Here is a 24029-nt window from a genome sequence, read left to right as displayed (position 1 = left end):
GGGGTTCAGGGGGGTCGCACCCCCCGGTCTCAGGGCTCTCAGTGGGTCCGGCTGGGGGAGGAGGCGGGATTGGGCCCCCCCCGCCTGTGAATGGAGCCGCCCCGCCCCTCCCCCCAGCTAATTTTAGTTTAATCCCGTCGCCAGGCAGATCCCGGCCTCGGATTGGCCGCCCCGCAGCAAGCCCCGCCTCGCTGTGACGTCACTGGGGCTGGCGGTGCTGGCCGCTGGGAGCTGCGGCCGCTCTCGGGCTCGGCTCGCGGGAGAGCGGGGCGCGCGGTAAGGGCCGTGCGGGGCCGTGCGCGCGGGGTGTGCAGTGTGCGTGCGCACAGGGTGTGCGGGGTGCGTGTGTGTGCATGTGCATGGGGTGCGTGTGTGTGCACGGGGTGTGCGTGCGTGTGGGGTGTGCAGTCTGTGTGTGCACAGGGTGTGCGGGGTGCGTGTGTGTGTGCGTGTGTATGCATGTGCATGGGGTGCGTGTGTGTGCACGGGGTGTGCGTGCGGGGGGTGCGTGTGTGAGCCGTTTGTGTGTGCGGGGGGTACGCGTGTGTTTGTGCACACTGTGTGTGCGGTGGTGGTTCTGTGTGTGTGCTTGCAGAGTGTGTGTGTGATGCAGGTGTGTGTGTGTGCACGGGGTGCAGGTGCGTGTGTGGGCACAGGGATCTCCGTGCGTGTGTGCTCACAGGCCTGTGTGTGCAGTGGTCTGTGTGCATGCGCTCAAGGATCCTTCTGTGTGTGCGCAGATATGTGCAAGCCTGTGTGTGCAGGGATCCCTGTGTGCGCATGTGTATATTTGTGTGTGAGTGTGTGTGCATGGATCTGTGTGTGCATGCATGTGTGGTTGGAGAGCTCTGTGTTTGTGCATGTGATCTGTGTACGTGTGTGCTTCCACACCCATGGGTATTTGTGTTTTCGTGTGCATGTATGGGGGGGAACTGTGCGCACGCCCCACTCCCTGTGGGCCTGCTACCTGTCTGGGTGTGCCCTCAGCCTGCTGGTGCCCTGACTGTGCCCCTGAGCTCCTTCCCGCTGGCCTGGCATGTTGTGCGATGCAGGGCCTGGCCGCCACTGGCAGGCGTGGGCGTCTGGCAGGTTCTGTGGGGTGTGAGCTAATGGGCAGGGACGGCTGGACTGGGCCCCAGGGCTTGGGAAGGGGCGGGAGGGCCTCGCTGGCCTGGCTGCTGGGGGGATCTTTGCCGGAAGCTGGGAATGGGCGAGGGGAGGGATCCCTTGCGGATTTCCTGATCTGTACAAGCCCTTCTGGGCCACCTGGCCCTGGCCACTGTCGGCAGACAGGACACTGGGCTGGATGCACCCTTGGTGTGACCCAGTCTGGCCGTTCTCATGTTCGTATGATTTGCACCTTTGCTCTGGGGCACTCCCTGGAGCGGCTGCTGTTGTCATGCCGACTGTGAGGGAATTAGTTTAAAAAAAGCAAAGTTTGATTTTTGGGTGGAAGAGGCTGGGAGCAGGGCTGGGGCCAGGGGCAGGACTGGCCGGGCTGAAGAGGCTGGGGCCAGGGCCCTGGCGACCCAGGGAGGTGGTAGGGTGAAGAGCCCCGTGCCCTGGCATTGCCCTGGGGCCCAGCCCATGTGGCTGCTGGCCATGGCCCTGATCTCTGCTGAGGCAGACTCCTACCCCCCTCGCCCCTCCCACCGGTGAGAGTGGCAATGGGTCTGGGCGCGTACCACACCGGGGGTGACCAGGACTCCTGGGGGTTCCCAAGGGGCTGAGCTTGTGGGCCCAGCCCTCCCAGCCCCTTTCCCTGCTCGGCCCGTGGGCCCGGCCTGGCCCGGCCCTCCCAGCCCCTTCCCCAGCTCGGCCCGTGGGCCGGCCTCGCCCTCCCGGCCTGGCTGATCCAGTCGTTGACCCCTCAGCTCTGCTGGTTCAGCTCGAGCTCCTATCCGGGCAGGCACAGGCTCTTCTGCTCTGATGCCACCCCCTGCTTGCTGCCCCGCACAGGCCCTGAGCGTGGTGCCGTCACGCTGCTGCTCCGCGCCAGGCCTGCTGGGGCGCGCTGCCCACTGCCCCTCCGGGAAGGCGGCTGACAGCCGGCCCGGGAAGGATCATGCCTCTGGGTGAGGATGGGCCGAGCTGGAAGAAGAGAGCCCAGGACATCCGGGAGATCTACGAGTTCCGGGAGACCCTGGGCACGTGAGTCAGACCAGCTGCTGCCCAGCCCGGTGCTCGGATCCGTCTCTGCACTTACCATGTCGCCCTGCCCGCCCCGGCCTTGCGGCCTGTCTGCCCTGGGGAGGGCTTGTAACCCCAGTCCTTCCAGCAGGGGGCGCTGTGGCGGTGGGGCAGGACGCTGGCTGTGGGGGGAGCTCCCAGCAGGGGGCGCTGTGGGGGCGGGGCAGGGCGCTGGCTATGGGGGGAGCTCCCAGCAGGGGGCACTGTGGGGGCGGGGCAGGACGCTGGTTCTGGGTAGCTCCCTGCAGGGGGCGCTGGCTGTTGGGGGAGCTCCCAGGAGGGGGCGCTGTGGGGGTGGGGCAGGACGCTGGCTATGGGGGGAGCTCCCAGCAGGGGGCGCTGGTTGTCGGGGGAGCTCCCAGGAGGGGGCACTGTGAGGGGGGTGGGGCGCTGGCTGTGGGGGGAGCTCCCAGCAGGGGGTGCTGTGGGGGCAAGGCAGGATGCTGGTTCTGGGGAGCTCCCAGGAGGGGGTGCTGTGAGGGGGGGCGGGGCAGGGCACTGGCTATGGGGGGAGCTCCGAACTGCTCCAGCCCCAGCCTGTCCCATTGGGGGGCACTGTGGGGAGCAGGGATGTCCCCGGGAGCTCTGGAGCCATTGCTTTCTCCCCAGATGGTGGCCCTGTGCCCCTCCCCCATGGGCTCCGCTGGGGCTGGGGAGGGGGGAGGGGGGGGAGGAACCAACACAGGACGGAAACCTGCTGCCTCAAATATTAGCCCAAGGCTCAGCACTGATGCCGAGTGGTTGGGTCAATATTGACAGAGCCCTTCAGTGTGCTGGTGGGGTGAAATGGGGCTGGGGCTGGCCAGGCATCCAGCTGGGCAAGAGATCCCCTCCTGGGTGGGGAACCAGCCATGTGCCCACCTGGAGTGGCACTGCCAGGCGCTGCGCTCCCTGGCTTGGCACGACACAGGTGGTTTTGGGGCTCAGCCATGGGGTTAGCAGGGTGGTGCCCTCTGAGGCTGGCTAAAGCTTTAACGCTGGATTAATGTGTGAATTACAGGCAGGAGTAGGGCAAATGCCTGGTCCACGCCTACCGGGCTTCTGTATCTGGGCACTGGCCTGACTCGGGCTGTGCCCCTGCTCAGGAGTGGGGCCATGAGCCCAGCTCCCTAGGCCCCGAGACCAGGCCTGACTCCCCCACCCTTCACGCCCAGACCCTAAACACATCCTCCCTAGGGGCACGTCCATTCCATGTCACCCTTCGGGGACTCTCTCACACACCCGCTTTATTCCTGGGGAGATCCATGCCAAGCCTGCATGAAACCCCTCTGCTCTGAGAGCCCTCCAGTCGCTCCGTCCTGCCAGGGCCCTCAGCCCACCTGTCCTCCAGCACCGCCTCCTGGTGCCCATGCTCCCTGCCCCTGCAGCTCTGGGTCTTTGACCTGCTCTCCTCCAGTGGGCCCCAACGCTCAGCCGGCCTCTAAACTCTCTCTTTCCCTGGCTCTGCTCCCTGCCGGCGGCCTGGGAGAGCTGGTCTCTTTCAGCCTCACTAGGCCTTTCAGCAGATCCTTTGCATGGCCAGGACTGAGCCATTCCATGTTCACAGCATCTTTGTCCCGGAGCCGCTCCCGGAGCCGCCCCATGGTCCCTGTCAGCAAGTGCCGGAGGCCGGGCCCTGGGCCGGAGTTCTCCAGAGAGTTCATGGAATCAGCCTTCACAAGCTGTACCCAGATCCCCCAAAGCCTCCCCCCAACAAATGGAGCAGGGCCCCAGTGCCCCAGGGAAGGCCCCCCCTCACCAATGGGGGTTACCTCCAACTAAGACAGGCCCAGCGATCACACTGATGGGCAGTGTCTGCACGTCTGCTCCAGGCTGATAGGGGGTGGGGGAGGGTATGGGGCAGAATTCATGGGCCCCAGGACTTGTGATTGCCTGCGGCAGCCATGAACAATGTGGGCCCTGCAGGCAGGCTTTTAGCCCCGCAGCTCCCCACCACTCGCAGGCTGGTCCCCAGCTCCTCCCCAGCTGCCCTGCCCCTTCACCAGCTGCCATTCTAGGCTGGGCAGGCTTTCCCTAGGCAGCTGCTTCGCTCTTGGCTTGGCCTTCCTGTCCGGACTCCAGGACTGTGGGTCTGGTGCCGTCACCCAGCAGGGCCTCCGCACAGACCGAGTTCTGCCCAGTGGCACTCAGCACCGATGGAGCGTCCCGCTGAGGGAAGCCAGCAAGCCCGTCTGTGGACCACTGGGGCCAGCCTTAGCAGTTTGCATCTGAGTCCTCTCGGTGCAGCCCCACAACTTCTGTACCCAAAACACAGCAACAGGAGTGTCCCGTAATATCCTGCCATGAGGGTCCCACAAACGGCCCACAACGGCTCGGGCTGCCAGCAGAACGAGGGGCTCCCAGAACCTTCCCCCCCGGGCTTGCTACCAGCTGGGCATTGCGTAGGGGCGGGTGGTGCCATCTCCCCCACTCAAACGACTGGCACTCCTGTGGGGGGCTCTCAGGGGCACAGGTGGCCGGGGGGTGCAGTCAGTTGCATGTAGGTCCTACTCCCCCTCTGTCCAGAGCCAGCTCCCTGGGCGGCTCTCCCCGCCGGCCCCGGCCCCAGCCGGCGTACCCCTCGGAGCCCCCAGCTCAGGGCTTGCCTTGCAGCTGCTCCTCGGGCTCCCGGCTCTGGTGAGCACCCGCTTGGCCCTCCTGGCTGCAAGGCGTAGGGCTGCTCCCCGTGGGCTGGGCAAGGGCTTGGGGCTTCCTGCAGGGGGGCTCCCACCAAAACCCCATCTGCTGTGCTGCCCCAGAGTCTCAGCTCCACCCCTGCCCATGGCAGTGCCCCTCCCACACAGAGAGCAGGAGTCACAGCGACCCCCCTGAAAGCCCCCCTTCCTCCTGCCTGTGGGCCCCCCTCCCTGCTGCCTTTAGCTGGGCAGGAAGCTCCTCACCAGGCCCCTGCTGAGCGCACTGGGCCTTGGGCCCTCGTTGCCATGGCATCTGGTCCCTGCACTGGCTGAGCCCGGCTCCGCCTGCCCCACACGTCCAGCTCTGCCCTGAGCTACTGCTGGGGGTGTGCCCTGGGGGGGGCTGTGAGCCGCTGGCTCCCCTGGCTCTACCCCATGCACCATGAGCTGGGTCTGCACTTCCAAGGCCCTTCGCAGTGGATCCCCACCTGACCCCCACTCTCTCTCTGGCTGCTGAGCAGACTCCTGCCTCTGAGCGGCCCCCAGGCCAGCCTCCCTCGTCCACTTGTGGGGTTTTCAAACCAGCCCCTTTGTTCTTTCTCCCCTGCTGCCCCTCCCGCAAACATCTCCAAAGCCATCTCATTGTCCACTTGCGCAGCCCTCCTTCAAACGCTGCTTCGCTGGGATGCCCCGAAACCCGTGGCCACGTCTCGGTTGCTGGTGCTGAGCTCGCCGCCCATCACGCTGACCAGTGGGGAGGGGGCAGCCCCCCGTCTGCGCTGGGGGAATGATGCTTTCTGCACTGGCAGGGTCCTGGGGCTGGTCTCTCCCCTCTGTATAATCCCCAACTCCCCTCGCACAGGGCTGTTTGCAGGCCTCTGGGGAGCCAGGAGCTGGATGAACGTACGCAGTGACTTCTTCCCTGGGCTGGGGTGGGGCAGTGCAGGGAACCCAGGGGCCTGGGATTTCCATGCGGCAGTGGGAGTAGGCAAAGCAGGGATCCTAGGGGCTGGGGTTTGCACAGGGGGGTCCATGGGTGGGGATCCTAGGGACTGGGTTTGAAAGATGGGGCAGTATGGGGCTCCCAGGGGACTGGGGTTACAGATGTCACAGTATTAGATAAACTATGTTTCACTTCCTGTCCTCTCCGGAAACCTGGGCCCTGGTGTCTCTGCCTTTTCCTGTTTACAGCCCAAGTGAGCAAGTCAAAAGAGAGCTGGCCATGGGTCAGCAGCAGGCAGGCTGGAGCTGGCTGGCTGGGGCACTAGGGCCAGCCTGCTCAGCAGCGCTCCAGCAGAGGTGCTGGCTACCAGTCCCTTTCCAAAATGAAAAAGAGTACTTGTGGCACCTTAGAGACTAACCAATTTATTTGAGCATAAGCTTTCGTGAGCTACAGCTCACTTCATCGGATGCGTTCAGTGGAAAATACAGAAGATGTTCTTATACATACAAACCATGAAAAAATGGGTGTTTACCACTGCAAAAGGTTTTCTCTCCCCCACCCCACTCTCCTGCTGGTAATAGCTTATCTAAAGTGATCACTCTCCTTACATTGTAATACATTCTGTATTTTCCACTGAATGCATCCGATGAAGTGAGCTGTAGCTCACGAAAGCTTATGCTCAAATAAATTGGTTAGTCTCTAAGGTGCCACAAGTCCTCCTTTTCTTTTTGCGAATACAGACTAACACGGCTGTTACTCTGAAACCAGTCCCTTTCCAAGTCATCCTAAGCTCCAGCCTCTCCAGATGGATGGTGCGTGAGTGCCAGACCTGGCGGGGCAGAGCCTGGAATTCCTGCTAAATCCCCCCATCTGAGCACCGGAGCAGCTCTGTGAGAGCACCAGTCCTGCGCTGTCCTGGGTGCCAGCCCATCATCTGGGCCTCCGGGTGCCGTCTTCTCCTCCCCCATTGGCCCAGCTGCCTGGCTTTGTGCGCCGGAGTGCCCTGTTCCTGGCTAGGAGGAGCAGGGGTCTGAGCCTCTGCAGGGCCCAGTGGGGTCTGGGGTGCGACTGCCTGGTACTGGCTTGGGTGGGGCAAGCCTGGTGCAGCTGGTTTCCATGCGCTCCCTGGCCGGGCCTTTCCCAGCTGCCACGGGCGGCTCCAATCCGCCCTTATCTCGGGCCTGGCCCCTGGGCTGGATCAGGATGTTCCTGTGCAAACAGCTGCCCAGCCAAGCTGTGTGGCATCAGTTTGGGCAGCCCATCTGGGCGCAGGCACCTGCTGCTTCTGAACCTGGCAGGGGAGCTCGCTGCCGGGCCCATGACGGGGGGCGGGCTGGGGCTCAGGGCAAGCCACGAGAGCGGCACCCAAAGGGAGCATGGGGACTGGTTATCCAGGGACTGGTTATGCAGGGACCCCTGCCTGGTGCCGAGGTGCAGCTGGCTCTGGGGGGGCGCGTGGGGACTGGTTATGCAGGGACTCCTGGCCGGGGGCTGGCTCAGGGCGCTAGCACTGGGTGTGGCCTGCCTGGGGAGAGCGGTGGGGCTTTCGCAGTCAGAGTGGAAGGGGATGAATTATCAGGGCTGGCTCCTTGCAGGCAGCCTGTGGGGGGGTGCGGAAGAGTGTGGGGCAAGGACGCAGTGCTGCCTGGCCCACTGTGACTTGCTTGCGTCCTGCTAGCCAGGCGCCACGGAGCCCAGCTAGGCCCCTTCCCGCGCTGGCCGGCCCGGCCTGGGCTCCCAGCACGCCCCAGCCCGGCACAGCAGCAGGGGAGGAGGCTCAGAGCTTGGCATCTCCGAGGGCGGGCACGGGGCCGGGCTCCTACCCCCGCTGTTTCTGGGGGAGCCGCCGGCCAGGGCCCAGGGCTCGTTCTGCTCCCGGATGGGCCCTCGGCAACAGCCCCGTGTCCTGACCCTGCCGCAGAGGGCGGGGGAAGCCCAAAGCCCTGTGCAGGTCCAGGCCCGGGTGTGACCCCCGGCACTCGGGCCTCGCATCTCGGCCTCCCCCTCCCCCCGGGCCTCCTTTTCTTCTCGAACTAGCTGGGGTTTCCGGCTGTTACCATGCCAACAGCAGCCAGCTGTGCTGCTCACGCCCGGGCTCCCCCCAGCTCCCCCCGTCCTGAGCGCCCTCTGGCGGCTCAGCCCCGCCCTGGGACAGCCAGGCACGGCTGCGGGGCTGGTCCCAGCTCACCCCCCTCTCTCCCCAGGGGAGCCTTCTCCGAGGTGGTGCTGGCCGAGGAGAAGACGAGCCGGAAGCTGGTGGCCATTAAGTGCATTGCGAAGAAGGCCCTGGAGGGGAAGGAGACCAGCCTGGAGAACGAGATCGCCGTCCTGCACAAGTAGGTGCTGCCGGCCTGGGCAGTGTGACTGCCGGGCTCTGCATGTGCCATGGGCGCAGGGCTGGCCTGGCTGACCCCCGTCCTCGGAGCATGCGCCTTCGTGAGAGTGACCATCCCTCCAGCACGCTGGCCCCATTCCGCCCGCGGCCGGGCAGCCCCGGGTCTGCACCAGCACGGCCGCCTGCCCAGCGCCTTGTGCCACGAGGGGCCAGAGAATCTCCTCTGGCGGGTCGCTCACAGAGCCCTGCCACTCCCCTCCGGGCAGCCACATCCAGGCATCTGGGCCGCTTATCAGAGTCTTTCTCAAAATAACCCCAGGCTGGAGCCGCGTGATGTCCCTGCCGTGCCTGAACCGGCCGTGTCCTGGGACTCCTGGGCGAGCGGCCCGCCTGGCCAAAACCCGGCTGCGACACCCCTGGTCCCGCCCGCTGCTGGGCTGGGGAGTGCAGCGGGGGGACCCTCTGGCAGCAGGTTAGCGTGGGGCCTGGTCTGCGTGTTCCAGCCAAAGAAACTCCTCTGCAGGCTGGCGCTGCCAGGCCCAGGGCCTGCAGGAGGAGTGGGGAGTGTCAGCAGCCTGGTGCTGCGTGGGCTGGGCTGCCCCTGCTAGGCACGGCAGCCTGCAGAGCTGCGTTCGCTTGGGCACGGCTGCCCATGGCCCCTCTGGGCCCCAGGAGCTGGGGCAGGACAGTCCTGACCACGTGGCCTCCTGCCCCCGCGCCCTGGCGCCAGGGGCCGGGCTGGGGAGCCTTGTACCCCAGGGCATTCCTGTGGGGCAGGCGACTGCCTCAGGGTGGTGGGGTGCAGAGCAAGACTGAGCAGAGAGCAAAGGTGACCCCTGCGCCACACCTCTGGTCCGTGGGAGGAGACCTGTGATGCCCAGGAATGGCCCCCAGGCTGCTCTGTGCCCCAGGATGCAGTGCCCCCAGCTCTAGGGACACCTGCCCACTCCTGGCTGGGCTGCAGGACCCAGGGCCAGGCTGAGCCATCTGCCTGGCCTGGCCTGTGACCGCTGAAGCCTCTGTCCATGCAGGAGCGAACAGCACCCCTGTGCAGGGCCTGTCGCCTGCGAGGGCCGGCCGCTTCATCGCTTCACCTGCAGCCCCCATCTCCCCTGAGGTCCCCCTGTCTCCATCTGCCCCATTTCCAGCTTCCCCGTGGCCCCCCCATCTGCCCCGTGGCCCCCACGTCCTACTCATCTGCAGCCCCCTGTCTCATCTGCAGCCCCCCTGTTTTCAGCACCCCCATCTCCAGCCTCCCGTCTCACTCGTGGCCCCCACATCTTCAGCCCCGTATCTTCCCCGCAGCCCCCCTGTCTCCAGTCCCCCATCTCACCTGTGGGGCCCCCTGTCTCCAGCCCCCTATCTCCAGCCCCCCATCTCATAAGCCGTTTCCCCGTCTTTCTTTCAGGATCAAGCACCCCAACATTGTGGCTTTGGATGACATTTACGAGAGTGGGGGTCACCTCTACCTCATCATGCAGCTGTGAGTGGGGGAATGGGGCTCCCTGGCTGGCAGAGGGGGGAGGGGACGCGCTTGTGTTGGTGCTGGAGGCAGCTGGGGCGGGGGCTAGTCCCTGACAGACACATAGAATCATAGAATATCAGGGTTGGAAGGGACCTCAGGAGGTCATCTAGTCCAACCCCCTGCTCAAAGCAGGACCAATCCCCAACTAAAGCATCCCAGCCAGGGCTTTGTCAAGCCTGACCTTAAAAACCTCTAAGGAAGGAGATTCCACCACCTCCCTAGGTAACGCATTCCAGTGTTTCACCACCTTCCTAGTGAAAAAGTTTTTCCTAATATCCAACCTAAATCTCCCCCACTGCAACTTGAGACCATTACTCCTTGTCCTGTCATCTGCTATCACTGAGAACAGTCTAGATCCATCCTCTTTGGAACCCCCTTTCAGGTAGTTGAAAGCAGCTATCAAATCCCCCCTCATTCTTCTCTTCTGAAGACTAAACATCCCGAGTTCCCTCAGCCTCTCCTCGTAAGTCATGTGTTCCAGTCCCCTAATCATTTTTGCTGCCCTCTGTTGGACGCTTTCCAATTTTTCCACATCCTTCTTGTAGTGTGGGACCCACAACTGGACACACTACTCCAGAGGAGGCCTCACCAGTGTCGAATAGAGGGGAACGATCACGTCCCTCGATCTGCTGGCAATGCCCCTACGTATACATCCCAAAATGCCATTGGCCTTCTTGGCAACAAGGGCACACTGTTGACTCATATCCAGCTTCTCGTCCACTGTAACCCCTACGTCCTTTTCCGCAGAACTGCTGCCGAGCCATTCGGTCCCTAGTCTGTAGCGGTGCATGGGATTCTTCTATCCTAAGTGCAGGACTCTGCGCTTGTCCTTGTTGAACCTCATCAGATTTCCTTTGGCCCAGTCCTCTAATTTGTCTAGGGCCCTCTGTATCCTATCCCTACCCTCCAGCGTTATCTACTTCTCCTCCCAGTTTAGTGTCATCTGCAAACTTGCTGAAGGTGCAATCCACACCATCCTCCAGATCATTTATGAAGATATTGAACAAAACCGGCCCCAGGACTGAACCTTGGGGCACTCCACTTGATACCGGCTGCCAACTAGACATGGAGCCATTGATCACTAACCGTTGAGCCCAACTATCTAGCCAGCTTTCTACCCACCTTATAGTCCATTCATCCAGCCCATACTTCTTTAACTTGCTGGCAAGAATACTGTGGGAGACCGTATCAAAAGCTTTGCTAAAGTCGAGGTATATCACGTCCACTGCTTTCCCCATATCTACAGAGCCAGTTACCTCGTCATAGAAGGCAATTAGATTAGTCAGGCATGACTTGCCCTTGGTGAATCCATGCTGACTGTTCCTGATCACTTTCCTCTCCTCTAAGTGCTTCAGAATTGATTCCTTGAGGACCTGCTCCATGATTTTTCCGGGGACTGAGGTGAGGCTGACTGGCCTGTAGTTCCCAGGATCCTCCTTCTTCCCTTTTTAAAAAATGGGCACTACATTAGCCTTTTTCCAGTCGTCCGGGACCTCCCCTGATTGCCATGAGTTTTCAAAGATAATGGCCAATGGCTCTGCAATCCCACCCGCCAACTCGTTTAGCACCCTCGGATGCAGCGCATCCAGCCCCATGGACTTGTGCTCGTCCAGCTTTTCTAAATAGTCCCGAACCACTTCTTTCTCCACAGAGGGCTGGTCACCTCCTCCCCATGCTGTGCTGCCCAGTGCAGTAGTCTGGGAGCCGACCTTGTTTGTGAAGACAGAGACAAAAAAAGCATTGAGTACATTAGCTTTTTCCACATCCTCTGTCACTAGGCTGCCTCCCTCATTCAGTAAGGGGCCCACACTTTCCTTGGCTTTCTTCTTGTTGCCAACATACCTGAAGAAACCCTTCTTGTTACTCCTAACATCTCTTGCTAGCTGCAAATCCAAGCGTGATTTGGCCTTCCTGATTTCACTCCTGCATGCCCGAGCAATATTTTTATACTCCTCCCTGGTCATTTCTCCAAGCTTCCACTTCTTGTAAGCTTCTTTTTTGTGTTTAAGATCAGCAAGGATTTCACTGGCACGTCCCACCATTGCTGGGCAGGGGGTTAGTCCCTGACACATGCACGTCTCATGGAGCGGGGGCTAACCTGGAGCTCTCCCCTCCACCTGCAGGGTCTCGGGTGGGGAGCTCTTTGATCGGATTGTGGAGAAGGGGTTCTACACGGAGCGAGACGCCAGCCAGCTGATCCGGCAGATCCTGGACGCTGTGCGGTACCTGCACGACATGGGCATTGTGCACCGGGACCTGAAGGTGAGCCAGCAGCTGGGGAGGGGCCCTGCCCGTGTGGCACTGCTAAACACGGCGGTTGAGTCACCAAAGCGTCACTGGCAAGTGCCTGCACCAGGTCTGCCAAGGCGTCACTGAAGGCCTGTCCCCTGGAGCCTGTTCTGGGGCAGGCTGAGCCCCAGGCCAGGGCTGCCTGAGGGCTCTGATCTGATTGCCATCCATGCCGGGCACCAGCTCTGCCTCTCTCCACCGGGGTGGGCACCGAGGAGTCTCCCCAGTCTCTGTGCGGGTTGAGTGAGGCTCTTGCTGACCGTGCCTTGTGTTCCAGTGGTGTGTGCCGTGCTGCTGCACGGTCCCTGGGGGTGGCTGCTGGATTTGCCTCATGCTGCTTGGCCCCTAGCTGTGTCCGGGGAGTCACCTGGGCTCTGCTGTGTCCTGCAGGGAGGTGTCTGTGGGTGCCCTGGCTCTGCTGGCAGCTGAGTTACTTACTTCCCAGTGGCTGGGTTGTTGGCCCCACGCTCGCTGGAAGCTCGGGTCCGGAGCGGTGTTTGCTGCTGTGGTCGAGGGCGGCCCAAAGACCTGCGGAGAGGAGCTGGCTGGCGGGCCAGGAGCCCCTGGGACCTGGGATCTGCTGGCAGTCACTGGGCGGCTGGTTTCGGAGGCTGTGTCTCTGCTGCCCGGTAGAACAGGGCAGGGGCCGCTGCGGAAGAGTTTTATGGCAGTTGCCTGTAGCCGTTTCCATACAGCACAAGGGTGCGTGGAGCTGCCTTCACAGGGATCCTGGGCCCTTCTCTTCAATCTGGACTTTCTGAAATACGCTGGCTTGCGTTTGTCCCGGGGTGCCCTGCAGGGCATGTTGGTTTCTCTGCAGATGCCAGAGGTGCCAGCCATGGGCAAGCAGCAGCCGATGCGTCTCCCAGGGGGCGGGCAGGGCTCAGAGCTCACGAGGCTGGTTTGGGCTCCAGGTGGTGTAGGGAGCTACGCTGGTCAGGAAGGTGGCCCAGTGCTCCGGCGTGTAACTTTGCCAGGCTGCACCTAGCCCAGGCCCCCTCCCAGCCCAGCCGCTACCGAGAATGAGCTGAGAGGAGCAGATGCTGTTTGCCTGGGCTTAGAAATGCCTCACGCAGCTCTAGCAGTCCCATGCCTGGGTGCTGGGATGGGAAGTTACGCAGCCTCGCGCTCCGGGGCCAAGGGGGCTCTGCCCGGTCTCAGGAGCCTGGCCCAAGGGTGCTGTGTTCTGAGCCGCAGAAGAGTTTTGGTCTCGTGTGTCTGCGAGATGGAGTGTCTGTGAATTCTCCAAAGCTCCTGTTTGCACTGAGTGCTCCAGCCCCTCAGACGCAGGAAATGCAGTGTGGGGCACACAGGATGCCCTGTCGTGTGGGGGGCCGTATGTGGCTGGGGAGCTGGAGCCAGCCGGGGCCTGGCTGACCCACTGGCTCGGTGCAGCCCGAGAATCTGCTCTATTACAGCCCGGACCCGGACTCCAAGATCATGATCAGCGACTTCGGGCTGTCAAAGATTGAGGGCTCTGGCAGCGTCATGTCCACGGCCTGCGGGACCCCCGGCTATGTGGGTGAGTGATGCCGGGTATGGGGGACGGGAGGGTGCCCCACCCTACCCAACCTTGGCTTTCCTGGGAGGGGGCTTCTGTGCCGGGTTAGGGTTTCCTGTCAGGGGAGGGGGGGAGTTCTGCCCTGCGTTTGGGGTTTTCTGTCGGGGGAGGGGGGGTTCTGCCCCCTATTGGGGTTCCCTGTCGGAGGCCAGGGGGAGGGGGGTTCTGCCCCATGTTGGGGTTTCCTGGCAGGGGGTTCTGCCCCCTCTGGGATTCCCTGTCGGGGGGTATCGTGTAATTAACTTTCTCGAAGGAGACCAAGCCCCATCCTCACAGCTGTCCCCCTCTCCCCCAGCCCCGGAGGTGCTGGCCCAGAAGCCCTACAGCAAGGCTGTGGATTGCTGGTCCATTGGTGTCATCGCCTACATCCTGTAGGTACTGCGGGGCTGCGGGGGGGGCGGTGTGGGTGGCGCAGGGATCTGGGGGGAATCCCCCTGACCTGGGTGGGTACATTACCTGGATCCCTCCTGTGATTCCCCCCCAGGCTGTGCAGTTACCCCCGAGCTGTGATTTCTCCCCCCACCCCCGATTGTGCGGGTCTCCCCCCATCTCTCACTTTCCCCCGAGCAGTGATCTCATCCCCCCCCCCAAGGCTGTGCAGTTTTCCCGCCCCCCCAGCAGTGATCTCTCTCTCCCCCCCAGGCTGTGTGGTTACCCCCCCTTCTATGACGAGAATGATGCGAAGCTCTTTGAGCAGATCTTGCGGGCCGAGTACGAATTCGACTCGCCCTACTGGGACGACATCTCCGAGTCAGGTGCGCGGGGCTTGGGTTCTGCTTCCCCCATGGGCTGCAGTGAGCGTGGGCAGGGGCCAGCAGTGACATGGGGCGGGGGGTGGGCAGGGCCCGGCAGGTGCCATGATGGGTGTTTGTTCTCTCTGGTTCTAGCCAAAGATTTCATCCAGCACTTAATGGAGAAGGATCCCAGCAAGCGCTTCACATGTGAGCAGGCCCTGCAGCACCCCTGGTAAGAGGCCCATCCCTTGTCCCCCCCAGGGATCCCCTTTGACAAAGTACCCCACCCAATGGTGTCCCTGGAGCGGGACAGGGACTGTCCCTCCACGGCCAGCTGCTCCAGGGGCTCGGCCACTGCTGGGTTGCTCTGCCCCAGCCTTCCTGGGCCTGCCCTTTAAGCAGTGTGTGTGTGTGTGTGGGTGGGTGGGTGGGAGGGGGTAGCTGCTGGGATCCTGCCACCCTGGGCACCAACTCCCCCCCCACCTCTGTGCCCGTCTCAGGATCGCCGGGGACACTGCGCTGGACAAGAACATCCACCAGTCTGTCAGTGAACAGATCAAAAAGAACTTCGCCAAGAGCAAGTGGAAAGTGAGTGCCTTTTCCCCCACCCCCACCCAGCAACCCACAGCTACGCCATCACCATCCCCACCCTGGCCGCTCCCAACTCCAGCCCTGGCCTCTCCCAGCAGGGGGCGCTGTGGGGAGTGGGGCAGCAGTACTGGCTGGGAGGGACCTCCTGGCTCCGCCAGTCCTGGGCTCTCCCAGCAGGGGGCGCCGTGAGGAGCGGGGCGGGGCGCTGGCTGTGGGGGGAGCTCTGGGCTCTCCCGGCAGGGGGCGCCGTAGGGAGCGGGGCGGGGCGCTGGCTGTGGGGGGAGCTCTGGGCTCTCCCGGCAGGGGGCGCCGTGGGGAGCGGGGCGGGGCGCTGGCTGTGGGGGGAGCTCTGGGCTCTCCCGGCAGGGGGCGCCGTAGGGAGCGGGGCGGGGCGCTGGCTGTGGGGGGAGCTCTGGGCTCTCCCGGCAGGGGGCGCCGTGGGGAGCGGGGCGGGGCGCTGGCTGTGGGGGGAGCTCTGGGCTCTCCCGGCAGGGGGCGCCGTGGGGAGCGGGGCGGGGCGGGGCGCTGGCTGTGGGGGGAGCTCTGGGCTCTCCCGGCAGGGGGTGCCGTGGGGGGCGGGTGGGGCGCTGGCTGTGGGGGGAGCTCTGGGCTCTCCCGGCAGGGGGCGCCGTGGGGGGCGGGGCGGGGCGCTGGTTGTGGGGGGAGCTCTGGGCTCTCCCGGCAGGGGGCGCCGTGGGGAGCGGGGCGGGGCGCTGGCTGTGGGGGGAGCTCTGGGCTCTCCCGGCAGGGGGCGCCGTGGGGAGCGGGGCGGGGCGGGGCGCTGGCTGTGGGGGGAGCTCTGGGCTCTCCCGGCAGGGGGTGCCGTGGGGGGCGGGTGGGGCGCTGGTTGTGGGGGGAGCTCTGGGCTCTCCCGGCAGGGGGCCGCCAGCTGTCTCATGTACAGGGCCCTACCAAATTCATTGTGCGTTTGCGTCAATTTCAGTCATAGGATTTTAAAAATTGTAGATTTCAGCTATTTAAATCTGAAATTTCACAGCGCTGTGATTGTCGGGGTCTTGACCCAAAAAGGAGTCGTGGAGGGGCGGGGGGATTTCTGGGGTACCGCTACCCCGTGTCCGCGCTGCTGGGGAGCGACGGCTGCTGGCCGGGAGCCCCGCGCTGAGGGCGGCAGTGCCGAAGGAGGGGTGGCACGGTCCAGTATTGCCCCCTCACTGCGGCCCTGCTGCCTGCAGAGCTGGGCCCTCCGTCAGCAGCCGCCGCTCTCTGAAGGCAGAGCAGAATTAAGGGTGGCAATACCACGACCCCCTAAAATAACCTTGTGACACCCCCCCCACTCCCTTTTGGGTCTCCCCTGTGAAATCTGTACCGTAGAGGGTAAAAGTACACAAAAGACCAGATTTCACAGTCCGGGACGTGTTTTTCATGGCCATGAATTTAGTAGGGCCCTGCTCATGTGCGTTTGCTGCCCTGGGGCTGGCGTTGGAGCCAGTCCCCATTAGCGGCACCCCTTCACAGCCCCCTGTCCTGGTGCAGCAAGCGTTCAATGCCACTGCCGTGGTGAGACACATGAGGAAGCTGCAGCTTGGAACCAGCCAGGAAGGACCCGGGCAAACCACTCCACCCAGCCCCTGCGACCTGCTGGAGGCTGGCACCAGCAACGGTGAGTCTCCAGGACACGGCCAGGCCAGGGACTCTGCCCGGGGGACGTTGAATTGGGTGGGTCCTGTTGGGTAGGGCTACATCCCCCTGTCCAGCCCGTCCCTGCCCATATTCCCCATGCCAGGCTGAGCCGAGCCCCCAGGCAGGAACGCTGCGTCTGATCGCCTCTTCTCTCCCAGCAGGGTCAGACTCCAGGGGCTGCGACAGGTCGCTGGGGCCCAGCTCTCACTGCCCGCCCCAGGACTGACAGCACCCAGCATGGCCCTGCCCCGTGGCAGGCTGGGCTCCGAACTTGGGGACGACCTGCCCGGGGTGGGTGGTGGCGCTGGCATCTCATTGCTGCAGCTGCCATGATCCAAGCCGGGTGACTGGACGCAGGCTGCAGCCCTGGCAGGGCACCGCAGAGAGCTGTCCCGGGCCGGAGCCTCCGCGGGAGACAGCAACCGCAGCTGGCGCTTGAGGCACGGACGCCCCGCTGCAGGGTCCAGGCTAGGAGCCTAGCATCTCCCCTGGGGCAGAGCCAGGGCCCAGCCTCCCCCCTGGGGCCGCACCTGGGCTGCAGCCCTGGGCCAGGCACACTGACCCCCTAACGTGCTGGGTCTTGCATGTACTTGCTCACGCCACTGCAGCCCCCTTCCCTCCCTCTCCGCTGTAGGGAGCTGGCGGAGCTGGGGCTCGCACTCCGGCTGGACCCCCAACAAGGGGCCCTGAGCAGGCTACTTGCCTAGCTCTGCTGAGGGGGTGGGGAGGGTAGGGCTTGGTGCAGCCAAGCTGCAGGGTGAGTGGGTGGGGCTGGGGCTGGCCTCTGCTGTGGAACAAGGGGCCTGGTTCACCTAGCTGCAGCCCCCATTCCTGCCCCCCACACCTGTGTCCCCAGCCCCTTCCCGCATGTTCAAGCAGAATTTCCACGCAAGGCTGTTTCTACATTGACGCTTGTATTAAAGGAAAGCAGTGAATGCAGCCCGGCAGCTTCGCTCACTGGGGCCCTGGCTCCGTGGGGGGAGACACGAGGGGTGCAAAGTCCCCCCCCATCCACTCGCACCATGGCTGGGCCAAGGCAAGGCTGTGCTGGGTCAACACCCCAAGCCCCCCAGCCTGTGACACCAGGCAGGGGGACCCGAGGGGAGAGGGTGAATCCATGTCACCTGCTGAGTGCACTGGGGAACGCTTGGCAGACCCAGCAGGGTAAATGCCCCCTCCCCCCATGCTAGGGGTTGCTCACAGCACCCGGGTCCCATGCAGCAGGCTGGCATATTGCGCCCCCCACTATCAGTCCCGGCAGCTCTGGGCAGCCCCCATGCAGCTCTCGTTGGCACCCCAGCTGCAGCCGGTCTAGAGCCTGGGCACCGGGGTTAGGGCCCAGCCTTGGCTTGTGCTGGCTCGCATGGGCTCTTCCCCCCACTCCAGGAGCCTCTGCCTGGCTTGTGCCTTGGGGCGCTGGGCTGAGCCAGGACTGGCCCTTTGCCCTGGTGGGTGCCATACCCACCGCGCTGAGTTCGCACTGAGCCCCCCACCCCAGTTTCCCCTCCAGCCGCTTTGGATGCTGATAATCGGCGTTACAGACCCTGTCCACACAGCCAGGCCGCCCCCCCCCGGGTTTGTCATCGCCCCCTTCCCCCATTGCCGGTGGCACGAGCAGCCCTCCCCCGCAAAGCTGCAGCCGGAGCTCCCCCTACAGCGCCCCCTGTGGGGAGAGGCTGGGGCTGGTGCGGCACTTTTCCCCACGGGGCCGCTTCCGGCTGGCCCCACGGTGGCATTTGCCAGTCAGGACACAAGTGGCTGGAGCTGCTTCTGTGTACAGAGTCCCTGTGGCCGCAGGCGAAGTCGAGTCCTGCCCCCCTGCGTCCAGGGCAGGGGTGGGTCTGCAACGGGACGGAGAAGCCGCTGTTGGGGATGGGCCCCCCCTTGCCCCAACACTTGTGCCAGGGTTCTGCTGGAACATCTTTAAATCGGCACAGAAGAGAACCTGTGAGACAGGGAGAGATGGGGAGTTTGGGGGTGGGGAGGGCACGCCTAGCCGTGGGAAGGGGGATCTGGCCTTGTGGGCTGCCCCGCTCCGCAGGCCAGTCCCGTGTCTGTGGGGGGGCCCCCTCTGGGGACATGCCCCAGGCACTACTCACCGCCTGCGCCCAGCCTGCGTGGGATCCCCAGAGCCTCCGGAAAAAGTCTCCTGAGGAGAGAAAACTCCAGTGAGGGGGGCGGGGAGCAGCCTCTGGGGCCACGCGGCCTCCCTGCCAGTCTGCACCCTGGGACCCGTCTCCTTGCTGAGCTGCTCCCCAGGGAGGGGGCCAGCGTGACCCCCCCGGCACTCACCGAGCTCACTGTGCACGCGCATCGTCACACTCCGGGCGCCTGAGCCCAGTTCCAGGCCGTAGTCCCGCCGGGCAATCTGCCACACGTGGGTGTCCACGGGCACAGCCTCCGCCTTGTCCAGCGCCATCAGGCACACGCAGTCCGCCACCTGCCTCCGGGGGGGAGGGGGGTGAGAGGGTAAGGCCCTGCCCCCTGCCCTCAGTTCCCCCCCCCGCCTCCAGCCCTCAGCTCCTGTCCGCCCCCCGCCTCCAGCTCCCCCCAGCCATCAGCTCCCCCTGCCTCCAGCTCCATCCGCCCCCCACCTCCATCCATCAGCTCCCTCCACCCCAGCCATCAGCTCCCGTCCACCCCCAGCTCCCCCAGCCATCAGCTCTCTCCCCGCCCCCGTTCCCAGCCATGAACTCCGTCCGCCCCCCAGCCATCAGCTCCTCCCACCCCATCCGCCCCCCACCTCCAGCCATCAGCTCCCTCCGCCCCCATCATGAGCTCCCTCTGCCCCCCGTCATCAGCTCCCTCTGCCCCCTGCCTGCCCCCACCCCCCATCAGTTCCCTCCATCCCCAGCCATCAGCTTCTCCACCCCATCTGCCCCCCTCCCGCAGCCATCAGCTCCTTCCGCTCCCTGCACCCCCTATCTGTCCCCCGCCTCCATCCATCAGCTCCCTCCCACCCCCACCTGCCCCCCAGCCATCAGCTCCCCCACTCCCATCTGCCCCCCTGCCATCAGCGCCCCCCTCTCCCAGCCATCAGCGCCCCCCAGCCCGCTACATTGAACTTCTCCTGCCATACACCTCCCTGTGGCCCCCCCAGCTCTCAGCATGCTGCAGGATGGGGCCCTGTTCCCCGGCCCAGCGCCTGGCGGCTGAGGTGAAAGGAGCCAGGTGCCTGCGCTGAGCCCCTGGTGGCCCCAGCACTCACCTTGGCTCCCACGCCGGGCAGGGCGCAGAGCAGCCTCCTGGCTTCCGGGTAGGGGGTGCTGCGCAGCTGGTGCAACCCCTCGGCCCCAAACTGCCTCAGCACAGCCTGGGCGCTCTGGCTCACAAACTTTGCCCGGTAGCCAAAGCCCAGAGCCCGGAGCCGGCGCTCAGTGTCAACCCCTGCACCAGAACAGCAGGTCAGCCACAGGGTGGGTGCTGGGCTGGCAGCCGGGGGTGGGGGTGGGGTGGAGGGGCACAGGGCTGCTGGCTGGGGGGGGAACAGGAAGGGGCGGGCAGGGGGCTGCCGGCCAGCTGGCTGGGGGGGCAGGAGGGGGTGGGGCTGCCGGCCGGCAGGCTGGGGGGCCGGACACACTCACCGGCCAGGGCCTGCAGCGAGGGGAAGGCGTGGTACGGCTCCGCGTCCAGCTGGCAGAGACGGCGCCCGAAGGCCCGGCAGAGGCGCTCAATCATGCCCGTGATGCGCGCCAGGTGGTTGTTGGAGGTGCAGAGGAAGGAGAAGAGGCACTCGACGGGGTCCTGGCGCAGCACGCGGACGCCTGCAGGCCAGAGGGCAGCCTCAGACAGGGAAGGTGCTGCCTGGCCTCCACATGGCAGCCCCACGCAAAGCCCTCATAGTCACCACCCCTCCCTGCGGCCAGCGCCAAACACCCAGCAGGACTCAGGCCCCCACAGCCTGTGACTAAACCAGCCTGGGCAGGCCCCAGCCCAGCTCCTCTCCCCAGCCACAGGCAGGAGCCAAGATTCACCCGAGCCGCGGGGCATAGGGCACAGCCAGGGCTCCACACGCATCTCCTCCCTCAGCCTCTGGCCTTTACAAGGACCGGCTGAGCCGAGAGATGCGACTGTATGCAGCACCAGAACCTCCTGCCCCATGTGCCCCACCCTGCTGAGCACCCCAACCCTGCACAGGCCCCTGGAGCAGCACCGCCCCACTGCCCCACTCTTTGCCCCTCCGAGAGCTCCCCCCTTGCACTGGGCCCAAGCCGCAGGGCGGCTGGTACACTGCTCCGGTAGCACATGGTGCAACAGGGCCAGGCAGCATTCAGACCGTGACGCGCCTCCGTCAGCAGGAACGCTACACTGACCGGGGCGGGCTGACAACGTCCCCCTCTGCAGAGCACACGCTAACAGAGCTGCTTGTCCCTACTGCGCCAAGCCGAGGGACGGGAGACAGAGGCAGAGACTTGCCCAGTTCTCAGCCCTGTGGCAAGCAGGCTCCTGCCAGGCTCACACGGACTGGGGGGAAATGCATGAGCTGGTTTATCTGTGCGACATGCGATGCCCGTTTGTTTCCCCCCGACTATTCTGAGAACCTTGAGTGAGCCGAGGCAGCCAGACACCCAGGGCAATCGGCACTGGGGTAGGGGAGGCAGACAGCTGCCCAAAGCAATGCTAACTCACTGTGACATGCACCAAGGGAGAGGAAAGAAGGTGGTGCCAGAACCACACTGGGGAGCTGGTGCTTTCGAACAGCTGATGCCCCACAACTGAGGAAGACTATGAGTGAAATAGATCAGAAGGAAAAATGTAGACTGAAAAAATGTAACAAATTGGGAGTGCTTTAAGAAGAGTTTATCAGGTGGCCAAAATGCCACGATTCTGCAGCTAAGAAAGGGCAGCTGTGGCTAGAAGGGCTTCACGGTTCATTGGGGAAGTCAAGGCAGCAACTAGAAATAAAAAAACAATAAACAAATGAGAAACATGGGGAAAAGACGGCAATTTCTATAACTGTAAAGTTATGAAATGTAGAAAATGAATAAGGGAAGCTAAAGAAACCAGGGAAAAATCCATGGCTGGCAAGAATAAGAAGGAGTTTTTAAGTATATTATGAATAAAAGAAAGAAAACCAATAGTATAAGCCCTTGCTAGACAGAGATGGTAAAACTGGTACTGATGCAGAAAAGGCAGAAGTGTTCAGTAAATATAACTGTTCTGTGTTTGGAAAGAAGCATATCACGTCACATGAAGATGATGAAGTACTTTCCAGTCCATTAGTAACTTAAGAAGGATGTTAAACAACATCTATTAGGGACAAACATGTTTAAATCAGCAAGTCTAGAAAACAGGCACTCAAGAGTCGTAAAAGAGCTGACTGAGATCTCTGGGCTACTGATGTTACTTTTAAATAAATCTTGGACGAGCTGGGAAATTCCAGAAGACAAGATGAGTGCTACGGTCAGGCCAATATTCAAAAAGCGCAAGCGGGATATCCTGCTAACTAGAGGCCAATCTGCCTGACATCAACCCCAGGCAAAATAATGGAAAAGCTGATACAGGATTCAGCTAACAAGGAATTAAAGGGTGGGAATATTATCAATGCCAGCCCCACGGTGTTTGGGACACACGGCACATGTCATTCTTTCAGGAGCTTCCATGTTTGACTGATACACGTAACTGTCGTAACTTTTGTAAGGTGTTTGCTTGTACCATCTCAATAAGATACATGTCAAGTGGAGTAAGCCCTGGCTAACTGCCAGCTCTCCCAGAGCAGATGTCCATGGGGGCCACCATCGAATGGGGGCGTTTCTAGTGGGGTTCCACAGGAATCAGTGAGAGCCAGATGCTGTTCAGCATGTTCATCGCTCCTCTGGCAGGAAATCGGCAATCCCTGCTGACCACAGATGGTGGGGGGGTAAATCTGCTGAGACAAGCAGGCACGTGGCCAGCTGGGCCCATTCACACAAAACGTGCTTTAGCTCAGCCAACTGGCAAGTTGGACATTGAGGGCCAAGGAGCACAGGCCCCCACAGACAGGGAACAGTGTCCTGGGAAGCAGGGAGACTGGAAAGGATCAGGACCTATGGGATTGGGTCCTACAGGCAAGAAAGGCCCCCAGGAGCTTAGGCCTGGTCTTACTACCTGGGAAAGTGACCCAGAGCCCACCAGGTACACCACCAGGGACCTGCTCCTGGGCGCCCCTCAGCGGGGTGGCTCAGCACAGTGTGACATGGGAGAAGCAGGTGGTGAGGCAGTGTGCCAAGCCCCTGCTGGAGGGGCGGCACCCAGACACCGCCCTAGGAGAAGCCCACTCAGCCCTGAGCAGAGCAGAACAGCTGGGAAGAGCCACGAACCAATCAGGAGCCAGCAAGCATATGGGGGGGCCCCGGCTGGGGCGAGGCACACAGACCAGAGGAGAGGAACTGCCCTTGGCCATGGCATCGCTCAGGGCTCGGCGAGCGGGAGCTGTGCTGACCGAGCAGCCCCGGCCCAGATGCAGCTTGGTCAACAGAAGAAGGCTCCTGCCCTTAGCTCAAGGTAGCCAGTGTCTGCTCTCCGGGTCAGGCCCCCGGAGCTCTGCCAGTCAGGCCCCCAGCGAAAAGCCCTGGTGGCCGGACGTGCAGAGCACTGGCCAGACGAAAGTCCCAGCGAGACATCGCGCCTGTCCCAGTCCGCCTGCCAGGCGAGCCATGACATGTGCGCGTTCCCCCAGCTCAGCCCTTGGCTCTGGCCCCCATATACCTGGGAAATTGGCAGCCACTTTCCGGAAGTGCGGGTCCACTGCGCCCCAGGCCTGGTACAGCCCGGCCAGGCCTACGTCCAGCTGGAAGTAGTCACGGAGGATCTGCTGGGCATCACAGCCGTCCGCGCCGCCCGGAGCCGCCCTGGCGGGGGCCTCAGGCTGCCGGCTCCCCGGGTCGCTTCCCCTGGGCTGCAGCTCCTGCCCCGTGGCCTCTGGGCGGCTGCCTTCCTCCTCCTCCTGGTGAACCAGGTACCAGAGCCGCTCTTCCGTCTGCCTGAGCGTCCACACGCGGCCCGCCAGGACCCCGGTCCAGTGCCCGGCGCTGCTCTCCCTCCAGCTGACACACACCCGCCGGTCAGGGCCAGGGCCAGGGCCAGGGCCAGGGCCGGCTGCGGCAGCTCTGAGCCAGGGCCCCCCCAGCCCCAGACTTCCCCTACTGCCCCCCGCCCCAGGGGCCCCCCCCAGCCCCAGACTTCCCCTACTGCCTCCCGCCCCAGGGGCCCCCCCAAGCCCAGGGGCGCCACCCCAGCCGCCTCTCCACGGTCCTCCCCAGCCGCCCCCCAGGCTCCCCCCTCGCCCCAAATTTCCCCTACTACCTCCCGCCCCAGGGCCCCCCCCGCCCCAGACTTCCCCTACTCCCCCAGGGCCCCCCCACGCCCCGGGACCCCGCCCCAGCCGCCCCCCGGCTCCCCCCGCCCCAGCTGACCGGAAGGCCTGGCCACAGCGCAGCACCAGCTCCAGCCGCAGCTCCGAGCGCCGGCAGGGCAGGTGGCCCCACAGCGCCGGGCCCCCGCCGCGCCCCATGCCGCCCCCCGCCCCGCCGGCGCTCTAGGCTGCCGCCGGCAACTCTATGGCGAGCCGAGGCCACCGAGCCCCGCCCCCCGCGCATGCGGCCCAGGCCCCGCCCCAGGGACGTG

The 24029-nt window shown here is 63.8% G+C and overlaps 2 protein-coding genes across 9 annotated transcripts; one reads left to right on the top strand and one right to left on the bottom strand.

The window, feature by feature from the left end:
• The first annotated feature begins 142 nt into the window (after nucleotides 1–142).
• Nucleotides 143–17363, top strand: CAMK1 (calcium/calmodulin dependent protein kinase I). 8 transcript variants are annotated; one of them, XM_037904658.2, is made up of 12 exons: nucleotides 143–276; nucleotides 1958–2151; nucleotides 7953–8084; nucleotides 9492–9566; nucleotides 11732–11870; nucleotides 13293–13419; nucleotides 13754–13829; nucleotides 14101–14213; nucleotides 14346–14424; nucleotides 14693–14780; nucleotides 16221–16404; nucleotides 16583–17363. In XM_037904658.2, the coding sequence occupies exons 2-12, from the start codon at nucleotides 2066–2068 to the stop codon at nucleotides 16648–16650; spliced, it is 1167 nt and encodes a 388-aa protein (XP_037760586.1). In that variant the 5' UTR covers nucleotides 143–276; nucleotides 1958–2065; the 3' UTR covers nucleotides 16651–17363. The 8 variants fall into 8 exon arrangements, with proteins under 8 accessions (XP_037760586.1, XP_037760591.1, XP_037760590.1 ...); XM_037904663.2 differs by having other exon boundaries at nucleotides 144–276; nucleotides 16278–16404; nucleotides 16586–17363; XM_037904662.2 differs by having other exon boundaries at nucleotides 144–276; nucleotides 16278–16404.
• On the bottom strand, nucleotides 17320–23978 carry OGG1 (8-oxoguanine DNA glycosylase). The gene is made up of 7 exons (XM_037904657.1): nucleotides 23819–23978; nucleotides 23112–23449; nucleotides 20009–20188; nucleotides 19633–19811; nucleotides 18717–18864; nucleotides 18524–18573; nucleotides 17320–18369 (listed from the first exon to the last, which is right to left on the bottom strand). Exons 1-7 carry the CDS (start codon nucleotides 23914–23916, stop codon nucleotides 18076–18078), a joined length of 1287 nt encoding a protein of 428 aa, XP_037760585.1. The 5' UTR covers nucleotides 23917–23978; the 3' UTR covers nucleotides 17320–18075.
• Nucleotides 23979–24029: the final 51 nt, after the last annotated feature.

This window comes from Chelonia mydas, chromosome 7, assembly GCF_015237465.2.
Source record: "Chelonia mydas isolate rCheMyd1 chromosome 7, rCheMyd1.pri.v2, whole genome shotgun sequence".
NCBI classification, from domain to species: domain Eukaryota; kingdom Metazoa; phylum Chordata; order Testudines; family Cheloniidae; genus Chelonia; species Chelonia mydas.
This window is presented reverse-complemented; position numbering and strand designations above follow the sequence as displayed.